Genomic DNA, 14,964 nt, shown 5'->3' with positions numbered 1-14,964 from the left:
AGAGTAGGTTTCTCAGAAGTAAAGGCAGAAGTAAGTCACTGAAGTTTGTCGTACATGTTGTCTCCCTTCATAGCTGTATCCAGGGAAATGTAGTCCTGACTCATAAATGTGTTGTTGTTTTTAAAGTGATGCTCCCCGCCTCCTTAAAATGGTGCGTGACCATTTAGTGCATTATGCTACTTAATAAGTGCCTGCTTTCCAGCTTCTCACAAGTCTTAAATAGGATGCTCGTTTGTGGTATTGATAGACTTGTTTGTTTGCAGTTACTCAGCCTAAATGGGAGACTGTGACTTGCATCATCTCTGCTTCCAGGAAAAGATGGCATCTCTACCCACCTGAAGACTCCAGTTTCCTTTATCCTACCAGAATTCCCTATGAAGAATCCAGCGTCTTCAGCAGGGTCAATGTGGTCAATCCTGATTTGAAAAGCTGCCCACAGTTTAAGAAAGCAAAGGCCCATGTGGTTACGCTTGAACCTGGCCAGGTAATTCCTGAACTCTAACTTTACTCTAGTTTGGAACCTTTGTTAAATATGAAATAGAGAGGGGGGTTGGGTGGGAGTAAACAAAGAAATAAAGGAAGCTGGGAGGAGGACCATGAGGTCTGTCTTACTTCTCCCAGTCTCACTAAAACGTTTTGCATTGGATGGAGCGTTCGCTGCTGCTGGCAGATGTATCCACTGAGCAGAGACTGTTCCTGCTGGTGGAAAGAGAGGTGAGGCAACTTACAGCAATGTCCCTTTCCGTCTGTAGTCCTCAGTGGCACCTCCCATGTTATTTCAAAGGATTCCCCAACCCAAAGCAGTTTCCCAGGGTCTATAGGAGACTGCAGTGGGGTGGTGGTGGTTAAAATAAAAAAAAAACAATTTTCTCCTGTTCCACCATTGGGATTCCTCAAGCTGGATCTGAAGCCTTTGGGGATTGGAGATGCCTTTTCGTTCACAGGAGGCAAAGTCTTCTGAATCTAACCTTGTTTGTTTAATGCCATTCTCTAGCAAGTGAAACCATTCTGGCTCATGTTCTTTCACTTGTCTTGCAACTGGACCATCTAGAAAAAGCCACCATGCTTCACAGACATTTTACCCGTTAGTTTCTCTGAATCCTGTACTTAACAGGCTTCTGGGGCTGCTCTGAAACCATCTCATCTCTGCAACTCACAAGTTTTACAATGTATTCTTAATGAATAAGTGTGCAGAGCCAGCAAAGAGCTTTTACTTACGCTTTCGTGGTGATGGATAACTTCCATAATGGAAACACTTGCCCAGCAGCTACATCACTTGTATTTACAGCACGCATTAGTATTTCAGTAGAGAATCTCAAAGTACTCTTAACAAGGTCATGTGAAAGTTGATTAATCATATTTTACTGAGGAAAGGAGACCACAGTATCTTAAAAGCAGCCCTGTGAAGGATCTCTCAATGTGTCAGGCCATCAGTACTTAAGGGTCACTAGAATGCTCCTTCCAGATGAATTTCTCTATAGTAGATGTGATCACTTATTTGCTTAACATGTAACTTACTGTACAAAATGGGCTGGTTTTCTCTGATTCAGATACCCGCTTGCTGGAAGTAAGTGCCACTGATTTCAGACTCACTTATTTATTATTTAAGTCTTTAAGGGAATGCAGCACATTGATGGATTTGATGGAATCTCAGCATCCTTTATTGTGTATCTTACAAGACAGGGAGGGTCTCTGGTGCCCCAAAACTCACAGAGATAGTTTTGGATAGACTTATCTATGGGTTAAATCACAGAGCCTAGGGCTTGCCGATCAGAAGGTTGGTGGTTCGAATCCCTGCAACGGGGTGAGCTCCCATTGCTCAGTCCCTGCTCCTGCCAACCTAGCAGTTTGAAAGCACGAAGTGCAAGTAAATAAACAGGTACCGCTCCGGTGGGAAGGTAAACGGCGTTTCCATGTGCTTCTCTGGTTCGCCAGAAGCAGCTTGGTCATGCTGGCCACATGACCCGGAAGCTGTACGCTGGCTCCCTCGGCCAATAAAGCGAGATGAGCGTCGCAACCCCAGAGTCATCCGCAACTGGACCTAATGGTCAGGGGTCCCTTTACCTTTTACCACCCTTTTATTTGTGGTCCTAAAGATTGAAGAAGGATGATAACCTGTTAAGGCTGTAAGGCTAACGTTCTCCAATTCTCTTTGTGCCTTTTTTTCCTTTTAATGAGTTGTTTTATTAAATTTATATTCTATGGGCGGATTCAACTACTCCATTCCACTGGCAAAATTCAGCACAAGGACTCCTGCTGGCACAACAGGGCTTTTCTCCTCTTTTCCCTCATATGCCCCCCACCCTGTGCCTCCCCCAAATCCACTCTGGAGAGTTAGGAGAACCCTGAGCACAATACGGGGGCGGGGGCGGGGGGGGGGAAGGTGAGGGATCATTCCTTTGGGCAAGCAGGAATGCTCAGGCTGATGGCATCATCTCCTTAGCATTGCCTTGAATTCCACCCTGTGTTCTGTCACCTGTAGCTGCATTTTAAAGTTACTGTGAAATCTGCAAAAAATAAGTTCTTTTTAAAATGTATTTATATTTCACCATTTGTGGTGGCCTAAAACAAAAAGCACACACACACACAAAATATCAAACAGTATGCTAATAACAATAAGAATAGCAACAGCAAAACATTTCAGTTCTTTGAATCAAATTTCATCATCTGCCCATCCCCCACAAAATAGAGGCCCTTTCCCCTACACACACTCACTAAAAACAGTAAAGAATAAAGTGATTTCTTTTTTTTTTTTTTATAATATTTTTATTGGGTTTTCACATTTTATATAAACACAAACAACACACCAAAACAAACATAAAAAACAACGAACATGAATAGTTCCCGAAAATCTTATTTCCTAACCCTAGTCCTTGACTTCCCCCCACCCCCTCCCCTGCATCCCTATTCCCAAACTTATGTCAGCAAGTTGGCATTTCTTCCATCTTAATATTAGTCCTTTTATAAAAAACAAAAATAAATTTTCCCTAAGTTGGACCCCAATTCTCTTCCCTCGATTTCTCATTTTTTCTTACATAATTTTCTTAATACTAAACCCCCTGGTCTTGAGTGTTGTTTAAATTTGATACTTCCCTCCCTCCCCTCCCCGCTTTGCGTCCTTTCCCAAGACATGTCCAAATTAACAGTTTTTAGCCTGGATTCCGGATATCCGAGGCTCTCAATTCTCTTTTAGTCCCTCTCCGCCGGTTTTGTTGGTAGTCCTTTTTGTCTATCATCGAGTCTCGAAAGATTTCCTTAACAATCAATCCAATCAGTCCATAGTCTCTTCCCATATTTAAAGGCAACTGCTGAGGAATTTCCACAAGGCCTAAGTCTTGCTGATAGTCAAAATCAAAGTCTATGTGGAGGCCCCAATTGTACTTCTTTATTTCAAGCTCCTGAATTCCATAAAGTCCCAGGGCCTCCACTTTCATCTTCTGTATCTTTCGTAGGCTTAGAGTGGATTTAATCCAGTAGTCTCCTTGCTTGTGTTCTCCAAATGTCGGCTTCTGGTTAGTACTTTCCCAGATAACTTGTTCTCTTTCTTGTTTTGTCTTCTCCTCTTCTTTGTTTATTGTTTCAAATTCAGCTGTGGGTTCTTTCTCACTCAGGCCCTCATTACTTTCAGCAGAGCTACTTGTTTCCAAATCCAAGGTCGTCAATTGTTTACTCATAGCTGTAGTCTGCTCCTGTAGGGTTCCCACCAGTGAGAACATTCTTTCGATTTCTCTCAGTATCTTTCCACCCACAGCCATTGTAATTCCACAGAATTCCCCCTAGAGGGAATCTGGTTACTGAGTAACCTTTTCTCCAACAATCCTCTGTCCTATTATTGTTTCTTTGTTTCTCAAAATTTTAGTTCAATTGTAACTCCTTTTAATCCGGAGAGGTCTTAAACAGCAATTTTTTTTTCACTATTGATAGTCCATTTGACAGCTTTTGACAGCTGTCAAATTCTGCTCCTCTATACAGGCTCCGAAGCAGGTCGCTCCCGGGCCCGGGAGGGAGGGTTGTTTACCACAAAACAAAAACTCTTCCAACACTCCACTCTCCTGCTCAAATTTACCTTTCTAAATCTTGGAAGTTACTGTCTTTTTAAAACTCACCCTTTACAGGGTAGGCACTCCAGCTTAGTTCTTATTTCGTTGCTCTGGATCGTCTGCAAGGGGGGGTGTGGGGACTTCCTTTTAGCACACCCCCCGGTCGTCTCAAATTCAAAAGGTAAAAGTTTTAAAGTTCAGTTCCAAATTACTCACGGGTTCTTTTTTCAGTCCGAATTTCAAGGAAGGAAGTCAGCGCTCTCCAGTTATGGCTCGCGGCTTCGCTCAGCGGCGGTAGCGGTCGACTCTCAGTGCCACGCCGTCCCCTGTATCCCCTCCGTAGCCTTTAAAAAGGCTCATTGCGAATCAGGGGGGGCGCTTAAGGCACCCGCCGAGTCTTCAGTCCGCAGGCTTCCGCGCCTGCGGTTTTTAAGGGTCCCCGTGTCGCCGGCACGGCAAAGACCCATCCACCGCTGAGCCGATTCCCTCCGGAGCTCGGAGGGAATCCGCCATTTCCCGATCGCGCCAACCCGGAAGTCCAAGAATAAAGTGATTTCAGTGCCCACTGGAACATCTGAAGTTTTAGAAGTGGGCATGTATAGCATTGTGCTGTTATGGCACTTTCAAAGCTATTTTCAGTGTGTTCTGTTGTATAGCAAATTAACATTTTATACTGCATAATAAATGTATTCCCAGTGCCCCAAATTAAATGATTTTACTTCACAGTTTTTCTCTCCTGCAGCAGAGTAATGATCTTTGCTCATCATTTTGTTGATGTTTTCAATAGATGGTGTTTTTTGTTTTTCCTCAGCTGTTGTTTTTAAAATTGCCAACAGTGGGGCGTTGCCTTGTTTTCGGGTTAAAGAATTCAATGTAGGCATTCTGTTTCAGTGATTAGGAATGGTAATGAAGCAGTAGTGTCACTGTTTTTAATTAAGCTTCAACTAATTAGAAGTCAAATCTTGTTAAAAATAGAAGGTTTAAAGGCCAGCTGCTGGTTCCAGTGCTCTGAGGTGCTACTTTGCAAAAGACATGCTAGTATAGCTGCTTCTTTTTTTTAATCTCTGGCAGCCACTGAGTGGACAGAGGCTTAAAGACAAGAGAACACATGGCAATGCCAGCCTAGGTTTCTATTTCAGAATGCAAGTGAGGACACAGAACCATAAGACCACAATACCCCAAGGACCGCCTCTCCCCATATGAACTGACCCAGCCCCTGCAGTCATCATCTGCAGCTCTTCCTCAAGAGGTCCAGAGGGTGGCAACATGAGAGGAGTGGGCCTTTTCTGTGGTGGCTTCCCATTTGTGGAATGCTATTTCCAGGGAGGCTCACCTGGTGTCTTCAAGGCCATCTATTCCAGCTCCTTGCTGATGCAGGAACCTCTCTACTACAGCATCCCTGATAGGTGACCATCCGTCCTCTGCTTAAAAACAACTAACAAGGAAGAGTCCACATCCTTCTAAGGCAGTCTATTCCGTGGTCTGAAAAGTTCATGCCATCCCAAAGTTCAAAGGCTTTATCTGAATCTTTTGTGAGTGGCAGGCAGGGGTGATATTTGAATTAATTGGGTCAGGTTCAAAAATAGCTTTGAACCATCTATAGGGCAGCCCTTCAGGTATTTGAAGGAATACACCTTCAGCTCCTCCTCCAGGCTGAACATACCCAACTCCTTCAATCTTTCCTAGTAGGACTTGGTCTCAAGGTCTCCCTCAGCACCTCTGTCGCCCTCTTCTGGCCACATTCCAGAGGATGATTGAATATACAGTTATGCCCCGCAAGACGAACGCCTTGCAAGATGGAAAACCCGCTAGACGAAAGGGTTTTCCGTTTTGGAGGCACTTCGCAAAATGAATTTCCCTATGGGCTTCCTTCACAAGACGAAAGCCTATAGGGAAATCTCCGGGACAGCGGGGAAGCGCAGCGCTTCTTCCCCACTGTCCTCGGACCTCCTCCGAAGGCTGGCGGTGGGGCGGAAAGCCCTTCTCCCCGCGCCAGCCTTCGGAAGGCTCCTCCGAAGGCTGGCGGTGGGGCGGAAAGCCCTTCTCCCCACGCCAGCCTTCGGATGGCTGTCCTGAAGACTTGCGGTGGGAGGAGGGTTTTCCTTCCCACCGCCAACATTCAGAATGCTGTTCTGAATGTTGGCGGTGGGGAGGAAAAACCCTCCTCCCACCGCAAGCCCCGGGAACAGAGGAGAAGCGCTGCGCCCCTTCCCCTCTGTTCCCGTACCTGTCCTGAAGGCTTGCGGTGGGGAGAAAAGCCCTTCTCCGCACCGCCAGCCTGGCAAGCGGTTTCCATAGGAATGCATTAATTGATTTTCAATGCATTCCTATGGGAAACCATGCTTCGCAAGACGAAAAACTCGCAAGAAGAAAAAACTTCCGGAACGAATTAATTTCGTCTTGCGAGGCACCACTGTAAAAGGTAAAGGGACCCCTGACCATTAGGTCCAGTCCTGGCCGACTCTGGCGTTGCAGCACTCATCTTGCTTTATTGGCTGAGGGAGCCGGCGTACAGCTTCCAGGTCATGTGGCCAGCATGACTAAGCCGCTTCTGGCGAACCAGAGCAGCGCACGGAAACGCCGTTTACCTTCCCGCCGGAGTGGTACCTATTTATCTACTTGCACTTTGACATGCTTTCGAACTGCTAGGTTGGCAGGAGCAGGGACTGAGCAACGGGAGCTCACCCCGTTGCAGGGATTTGAACCGCTGACCTTCTGATCAACAAGTCCTAGGCTCTGTGGTTTAACCCACAGTGCCACCCGCGTCCCATGATTGAATATATAGTGGTGCCCCCCAAGACGAATGCCTCGCAAGACGAAAAACCCGCTAGACGAAAGGGTTTTCCGTTTTTCGATGCACTTCGCAAGACAAATTTCCCTATGGGCTTGCTTTGCAAGACGAAAACGTCTTGCAAGTCTTGCGATTATTTTCGCTCCCCCCCCCTTTTTCTAAGCCGCTAAGCCGCTAATATCCTTTTAGCCACTAAGCCGCTAAGCCTTTAATAGCCGCTAATCCGCTAAGCCGCTAATAGGGTTGCTTCGCAAGACGAAAAAACCGCTAGACGAAGAGACTCGCGGAACGGATTATTTTCGTCTTGCGAGGCACCACTGTACTTCCATGTAAATAATTCCCTGCTTATGGATAGGTAGCAGATCTGGAAGAAGGGTTCTAGCCTAGCTTTCTCCCTGCCCTGCTCATTTTCTGTGTACAGGGACCTTAAAGAAAATTAATGGAGCATGCACTCCTGCAGCCACCACTTTTTACCTGCCCTCTAAAGTGTTAAAATCCCAGGAGGGCTGTACTAAGCGATCCTTCCAAATAAGCAAAGCTAAGGAATTGTCTGCAATGAATGAATGCCAAGGCCCTTTAAGGCAGGCCTGTCTCCCAGAAGAATAATGCCTGCTGGCTCTGCTCAGGCCTGTCTAGTATTGGAAGGGTTTGTGATGAAGCAATTTGATGAGAATCCCTTAGATAGCAAACGAATTGTTCTAACCGAATGCAAAGATTGAGCGTGTATTACAAATACAATTACTTGAGGATTTGCAGTCAGCTTCACTTTGTGGTAATTTACAGTAATCTCTGTTTCTTGCTTGGCTGGGAACTGCATGCCTTGGATTAAGATGTTGTAACAATGCAGAATTGAAAAATAAAATAAAGATAAAGGTGTGTTTTGGTATTCAGGAGAGCAGCTGTATGCTAGCTGGATACTGGCTTTGAATATTAAAAGAAACTTAATGTGCCTAATGCCATCTTCTGGCCAATGTGTCTCATTCCACCACTCTTGGTTATATTAAATACATTCAGGATCCCTGTTTCAATATATATTCTAATTGCTTTTTAATGTTACCTTGGTCTTTAACTCTTAAGCCAGGATGAATAGAAGTAGATGAGCTAAATTCAATGCAATTTCATTGATTTTAAAAGATTTGCCTAGTCAGTTTGTAGGCTAATTTTTTTTTTTAGAAGCTAGAATGTGTCCTTTGAAATCTTAACACCCCCAATTAAAATGTTTGAAATGTCACACTATCCTTAAAACATCTGTGTGATCATCAGTGATGGCCAAGTTACTTCAGAATTAATTCCATCTCGCACTTGCAAATGATAATTTCAGCATGTGGGTTTGTGAGCATAATTATGTGTTCGAAATGAGAGGTTCATTTGTGAGTGTCTGAAGTTTGTGTGGTGTTTTTTTTCTTCCCCTAATAGCAAATTGGCATCAGCTACCTACCTGAATTAAAAAGAATACTCTGGGAAACAAAAACAAAAAAATGGACAAGAGATGTGGGTAGCTGCTGATCAATAAAAAACTCATTTTCACACATTCATAACTCTTCTCTTTTGTGGAGCACAATTCATATAAATTGTAGGCTACACCCCCCACAAAAAAAGAGTATTTGTTTCATCAAGTTTGTCATCATATATGGAAAACGGATTTGAAATGGCATTGAAATAAATTGTAATCTTAATCTGACTTTCACTGAAAGATTTAACTTTGTATCTCTTTAGAATACTACCGCACATCAGCAAAATCAACCCTGCTCTGCCCTCTGAATAAACATGAAACTGCTCATGAGTTATTTCATTCTGTGTGAATGTGTTTGTTCTGCGACAAACATTCAAGACTGACTGCTTGCCCCTCAGAAATTGCTCTCTTGCTTTGCTAGTGATTTTTAACCTTCCTTGTTAGTGATGTCTTGCCTAATTTTGGACAGATTTTGTTTTTTGATGGGCAAATATATATATATATATATTGTAATATACACGTTCAGTACAAAAGGTGGGGACCTTTTGGTGAGACTGTCACAGCTTTTGGAACAAGACTAATGACGTATATCATGAACTTAGAAGGGACCTTCCATAATGTTTTTGACACTTTTTAAAAGGCCTTTAAAATAAAACGTCCCCACATGCAGCCCTATTGATAGCCCTATTTACACAGCATAACTGGTGAATTAACGTGTAGGAGGCGAAGAGGGGAAAGGGGATATGTCTTGCCCCGCAGCCTACACTCATTCTGTTGAATGTTCTGCAGGGTGTACAGTTACTCTGCCTAACAGGGAGACAGGAAAAGCAGAGTCCCCTCCATATCTTATGCATATAAAGGGGCTGGATTATTCAAAATGGCAGCAGGACCCCGGCTGTACCTCTGACATTTACACATTAGGTGGGGATGTCTGAGCCAAGGAACCATATGTATGTAGATATTTACATGAGCTGGATCCCTGACTGCTCATGTAAGCTCCTATGGGAGCTGGAGGAGTTGCTGATTACGTTTGTTAGTCACTGTAAACAAAAAAGCCTCAAAGTAACTGAACTTTGCTAATAGATGAAAATCAAATGCATAAAATTTCAAAACAATGTACTGTACAAAGTTCCTAAAAGGCTCACTCAACCATACAATGAGAAGGGCAAGTCTTCTCCCACCCCACTAAAATAAAAGTACAGGCAACCCCCCGATTTGCATGGGGGTTGCATTCCAGGTCATCATGCTTGACGGAGGAGCATGTATAAGCCCATTACACCCCATTACGCCCCTTTTCCAGGCCCTGTGATACACACATGCATGGTCGCGTGTCAGTTGGATATGCCTAAATCAGTCATTGCCTTTACCACAAAAAAGGCTAACTTAACTACCAAAGACCTGGGTAAAAAGACATTTCTTAGCCTAGTGCCTGCAAACCTGACAGTGATGGTCCCAGGCATGTGTCTCTGCATTTTACACATTAGGGGCTACCACTGAAAAGGTCCATTATTGTTGTTAGCCGCCCTGAGCCCAGCTTCGGCTGGGGAGGGCGGGATATAAATAAAATTTATTATTATTATTATTATTATTTGGTCACTTTCCATGCCTGTCTCAGATGAGGCATGGACTTGGGTGGTGCTGTGGTCTAAACCACTGAGCCTCTTCTTGGGCTTGCTGATCAGAAGGTCAGCAGTTCGAATCCACGCGACAGTGGTGAGCTCTCATTGCTCTGCCCCTGCTACTGCCAACCTAGCAGTTTGAAAGCACACCAGTGCAAGTAGATAAATAGGTACCGCTGCGACAGGAAGGTAAATTGCATTCCCGTACACTTTGGCTTCCGTCAGTGTTCTGTTGCGCCAGAAGCAGTTTAGTCATGCCGACCACATGACCCAGAAAGCTGCCTGTGGACAAATGCTGGCTCCCTTGGCCTGAAGAGAGATGAGTGCTACACCCCATAGTTGCCTTTGACTGGACTTAACCATACAGGGGTCCTTTATCTTTATTTTTACTTCAGATGAGGTCTCTGATGGAAGACTGCAGTATACCACACATAACACACTGCAGTGATCTGACCTAGAGGGTAACAGAGCATAGACAACTGAAACTAGAGTACCCCTCTCCACGCAGGGCCACAGCTGGACCGCCAGCCAAAGAAGGGCTAAACATGTAGCCTTTCCTGGTTCAGTTATCCACAGGTGTGGATGTTGGAGTCAGGGCTGGGGAAGCTGCAACATTGAGGATGAGACCTGTATCACAGCCCCACTGCCCCCCCCTTCAATATAAGGACCTTGTTCACATGCATAACATGTACAGGGACCTCTAAAGTCCTGGTTATGAAGGGTGGGCCGTATATGCATAGACACCATAGAGACACGTGTTTGGAGAAAACATTTACAAAACTCGAAACATGAATTACCATCAGTTTTGTATTCCGTCCACCAACACTCTCCTTTTTCACCTTTGATAACTTTACATTCCTTACTGCTTTAATAAATTCTGGTTTTAACATTATGCTGGTATGCACAGATGTTCTCTTGGCTAGTTATTTACTATGCTTGGCTTGCAGTCAGAATCTGTAGCTGCACAGTAGTAAATTGTGCAAGGACTGGTTGCAACGGCCTATGTTAAATTGAGAAATACATTAGTTCATTGTTCTTGTCTACATTTGCACACCCCATAGCCACACTTGCTCAGAGTACCTTCTGGCCCTGTGTTAGCATGTCCAAAAATGTCATGTACAAACAAGATATTGTTTCAAGGCGCTCTCTTGACAGCTGTTTTATTACTTTACATTTTTTATCTCCTTTCCCCCATAGTCAACCTTTCGTCTCTGTCCCATCTTTACTAGTTATATCATGCTGCCTTTCCCATTTACCACAAGAGTAGCATCTGTGTCTAAATACTGTATTTTTTGCACCATAACACTCACTTTTTTCCTCTTAGAAAGTAAGGGGAAATGTCTGTGCGTGTTATGGAGCGAATACCTGCGGGTGATGGGGGGGATCTGCTGCAGTCGTGAGCAGGGGATCCATGGTTCCCCTTCCTTCCCTCCTCTGTGGTTACAAAGCATGGATCCTCAGGATTTTTGCATTGGGCTACTCCAAACTCACTGTCAGATCACATGTCTGTGGCCACAGCATGAACTACAAAAATCATATATCCACTATTTCGTTTAGAATTTTTTTTTCTTGTTTTCCTCCTCTAAAAACTACATGCGTGTTATGGTCTGGTGCGTGTTATAGAGCGGAAAATACGGTAACTCTAATAGCATTATTACAGCAAGCCAGTAGAGGGTTGGAGGTGCTCTAATGTGTGCAGGTAGTTTCCTACCTTGCCCTAAAAAATCACTCCATTTAGTTCATTGGTGCAACTCCCCAGCCCTGACACCAACATCCACAGCTGCTCCTTCCATTTAATTGAAAAAGAGAGAGAATGATGTGAGCAAGAGCTTTGTATAAGCATCACAACACATAGGAATTCTGGATTGTAGAAGTGTCCATACTATATAATATATGCATCTATATTGGAAAGAAAACATTTGAAGCACAAAACTGCAAACACATGTTCTTTTTCTAAGTGACAGCCTTGTGTATTTTTGTTCCAATGTTATTTTACTAGTTCCTTTGTCACGAGTATAACATGGTTATTCTAAATTTAAGGGATCTTTAGACATGAATTCTGCTAACACATGTAATAATCTCATTGAAAGTGACTGTGGGTGGATGAATATCTGAGGTATGTCTTTTAGACATACTGTACTGGCCTAGGCAACCCCAACATAGGTTATCTGAAAATCTGGTACACTATATAGCTGAAGTTAGACACCTAAGGCTGCAATCCTATACCCACTTAACTAGGGGTTAATACCCACTGAACAGAATAGAATCTGCTTCTGAGTAAACATACATAGGATTGCACTGTAAGCCCCACTGGTTACACGCATATAGTTCAATTCCACAGATATCTTTAAAACTGGAGAATTCTTATCAATGTACATATTTCAGTAAACTAATTTACTATAATATAGTTACCACACAACAGTTCCTTTCCTATACTCTGATAGATATTTTTATACTCTTAGTCCCTGTTGTTATGACCTCATAGTTTCTTATGACTAACAGTTTTCCATAGGATTAAAAATATTTATCCAAAATGCCCCAAATATTCTGATAAATGGGCCTGTGTTTTACATATACTCATCTCCCTGTGTAAGCTGCATGGTGCATCTCTGTGTGCGCACGCTTGCAAAGAGTTGTTTTTAAATAATCACAGGTTTAGGATTAATGAGGTTTGGATAATGAGCTGGAGAGCAATGCATCAAAACAGCATTAACATATGCACCATTTAAAACATTGAACTGAAAGTATACACTGTTAATCATCTGCTAGAACAGCCTTCCCCAGCTCAATGTCCTTCTGAAGCTGTTGGATTCCCATTAGCCCTAACCAGCATGGCCGCTGGTCAGAAATGGTGGTAGCTGGTACTCCAGAATATCTGCAGGTTAGTGAAGACTATGCTAGAATGTAAATATAGACTTAGGGTGTGATCTAGTCAAAAATTAAGCACTTTTTAATTTCCGTCAACTTCACTGGGACAGGGAGAGATTTAGGCTTTGATCCTATATACACTTGGGAACAAGTCCCATTGAACTCAGTGGAGCTTACTTCTGATGAAACATGTAGGATTGGACTGTTAGCAGGGTGCAATGAAATCAATAGGACTCTTAGTGAACTCACTGAGACCTAGAAGTGTTTAATTGGGGGATAGTTTTATGTCCTTCATGCTTTGTTCCTCCTCACTGAATTTGGATTTGTATCAACGGAGGAAAAGACATCAATGGAGGAAAATAGTACATCAGAATTTTATTTTTGTCAGTGGATTTTTCAATGAAGTTACATAGCTGTATGTGGCAGGAAGCTAGCATATTGCTCATGGATATTTCCTGAAAAACCCCTGTGGGTTTTCAGGATTGTTGTAATGTCTTCCATGTGTCTTCCTCCAAGAGGATAGTGCCAAAAGTATTTCTACAGATGAAAATGCTGTTTAGAATTGGCTCTTTATTTGCTGCATTAGAGCAGCTACTGAAAGCATTTGCTGAACATCACAGACTAGGGTCTTCTGGGGTTCTTTTGCTAAATGGTTCCTCTGCCTTGGGGGGGCACTTTTTCTTTCAATCTAACCCTTGTTTATGTGTGCAATAGTTCAGGGCTAACAACCCTGTTTCAGATAAGAGGATTTGGAATGAGAGGTTATCAATGGGCTGGTCACTCTCTGTAGTAAATATTGGTAGAACAAGACTATGGAGAATGTTTTTAGCCTTGAGATAATTCCGCTTAGAAAAACCAGGAGGAAGTAAAGCATTGTGAATACTATTATTGAGAAACTTTGTGTATGTCCTTGAAAAAATTCTTGCAAGAGTGGATTTTTCAAAGGCCAAAATAATACCTAGGGACCCGTGTCCCAATGACCAATCTTCCTTCAGCCCTTAATCTCTTGATGCTGCTTTGAGCACTCGGTTTAAGGCAGCTTATAAACTGATCAATCAAATCAAATCATGCCTTAATTTTGCTTCTGTGTATTAGTGCTAACATTGCTGTGTGCTTAATGGAGATTCTGCAGCTGTTTGAACACTTGAAAGCATTTAATATTCCTTGGATGTACGTAATGCTGCTAATAATCTTTTTATGAATGATACTATGATTGTTACACCAGTTTTGGAGGTGGGATGGGAAATTATGGAGCTCTGTGGTCACCTGAGCTTCCCATGACACCCGAATCCTGGCTTTGTCCTGTGGAAGGTTTGGAGCCAGTGTTTTCTTTTCAGATAAGAGTCCTGGGAGAATTGGGGTCAGAAGAAAATTGAGTACAATAATTTGCAGGAACTGGATCTTGTGATTGTTCAGGGACCGTAGCTCAGTGGTGGAGCACATGCATAGAATGCAGAAGGTCTCAGGTTGCATCCCTAGCATCCTCGGCTAAAATAACCAGGTAATGGGAAAAGACCTCTGCCCAAGACTCTGGGGAGCCGCTGCCAACTAGCGTAAAGAATACTGGGGACCACATCAAGAGAGGGCTCTTGCTCTCCTCATGTTCTGCTTGTGGGGTTTGCAGAGGTCTTTGTTTGGCCGCTGAGCAACTGAGTGCTGGGCTAGACAGGCCTCTGGTTCCTTTTGGAAGCACCTTGGTTAACTTGGTCTTATTGGCAGACTTGACTGCGTCCTTGCTTAACCCCCCGACTTCAAATAATATACAACAATTACTTTCCCGACTTTCCCTAGGATTTTTTTTTTAATGGTGCTACATTAGCTGTCTTCCAGTTCTCCAGTAAGGAGGTTGATTTTAGTGACAAGTTGCATTTTTCTGTTAGAAGATTAACCAATTTCACAGTTCTTTAAGAACTCTCAGTGATGCCATACGGTCCTGGTGACTTGCTAATTTGTACGTTGTCAGTTAGCTTCAGAACCTCATAGAGTCACAGAATTGTAGACTCATATTACTCTTACTTGATTCAGTTAATTGTTTCATTTAATGACTGCTGCTTTTCATTATTGTTATATTAATGCATAGCTTCGATATTATCTATTTTGTTAATTTTCTTTTGTTAGCTGTTGTAAGTATTCATTTGAATGGAAGAGAGGGATAGAAATATTAAATAATATAATCTCATAATAATAATTCTC

General features: G+C 43.1%; 1 protein-coding gene across 3 annotated transcripts in view; it reads left to right on the top strand.

Annotated features, from left to right (window-relative positions):
• The window catches only part of HSPBAP1 (HSPB1 associated protein 1), a 54,300-nt gene that overhangs the window by 31,928 nt on the left and 7,408 nt on the right, over positions 1-14,964 (top strand). For all 3 annotated transcript variants that reach the window (XM_081188804.1, XM_081188806.1, XM_081188805.1), the window contains exon 5: positions 313-484. In XM_081188804.1, the coding sequence (XP_081044930.1) occupies positions 313-484 (172 nt within the window). The remainder of the gene's footprint in view (positions 1-312; positions 485-14,964) is intronic.

Source organism: Podarcis bocagei (genome assembly GCF_964188305.1).
Source record: "Podarcis bocagei genome assembly, chromosome: 1".
NCBI classification, from domain to species: Eukaryota; Metazoa; Chordata; class Lepidosauria; order Squamata; family Lacertidae; genus Podarcis; species Podarcis bocagei.
The sequence above is the reverse complement of the archived record's forward strand: the minus strand, read 5'-3'. Positions and strand labels throughout refer to the sequence as shown.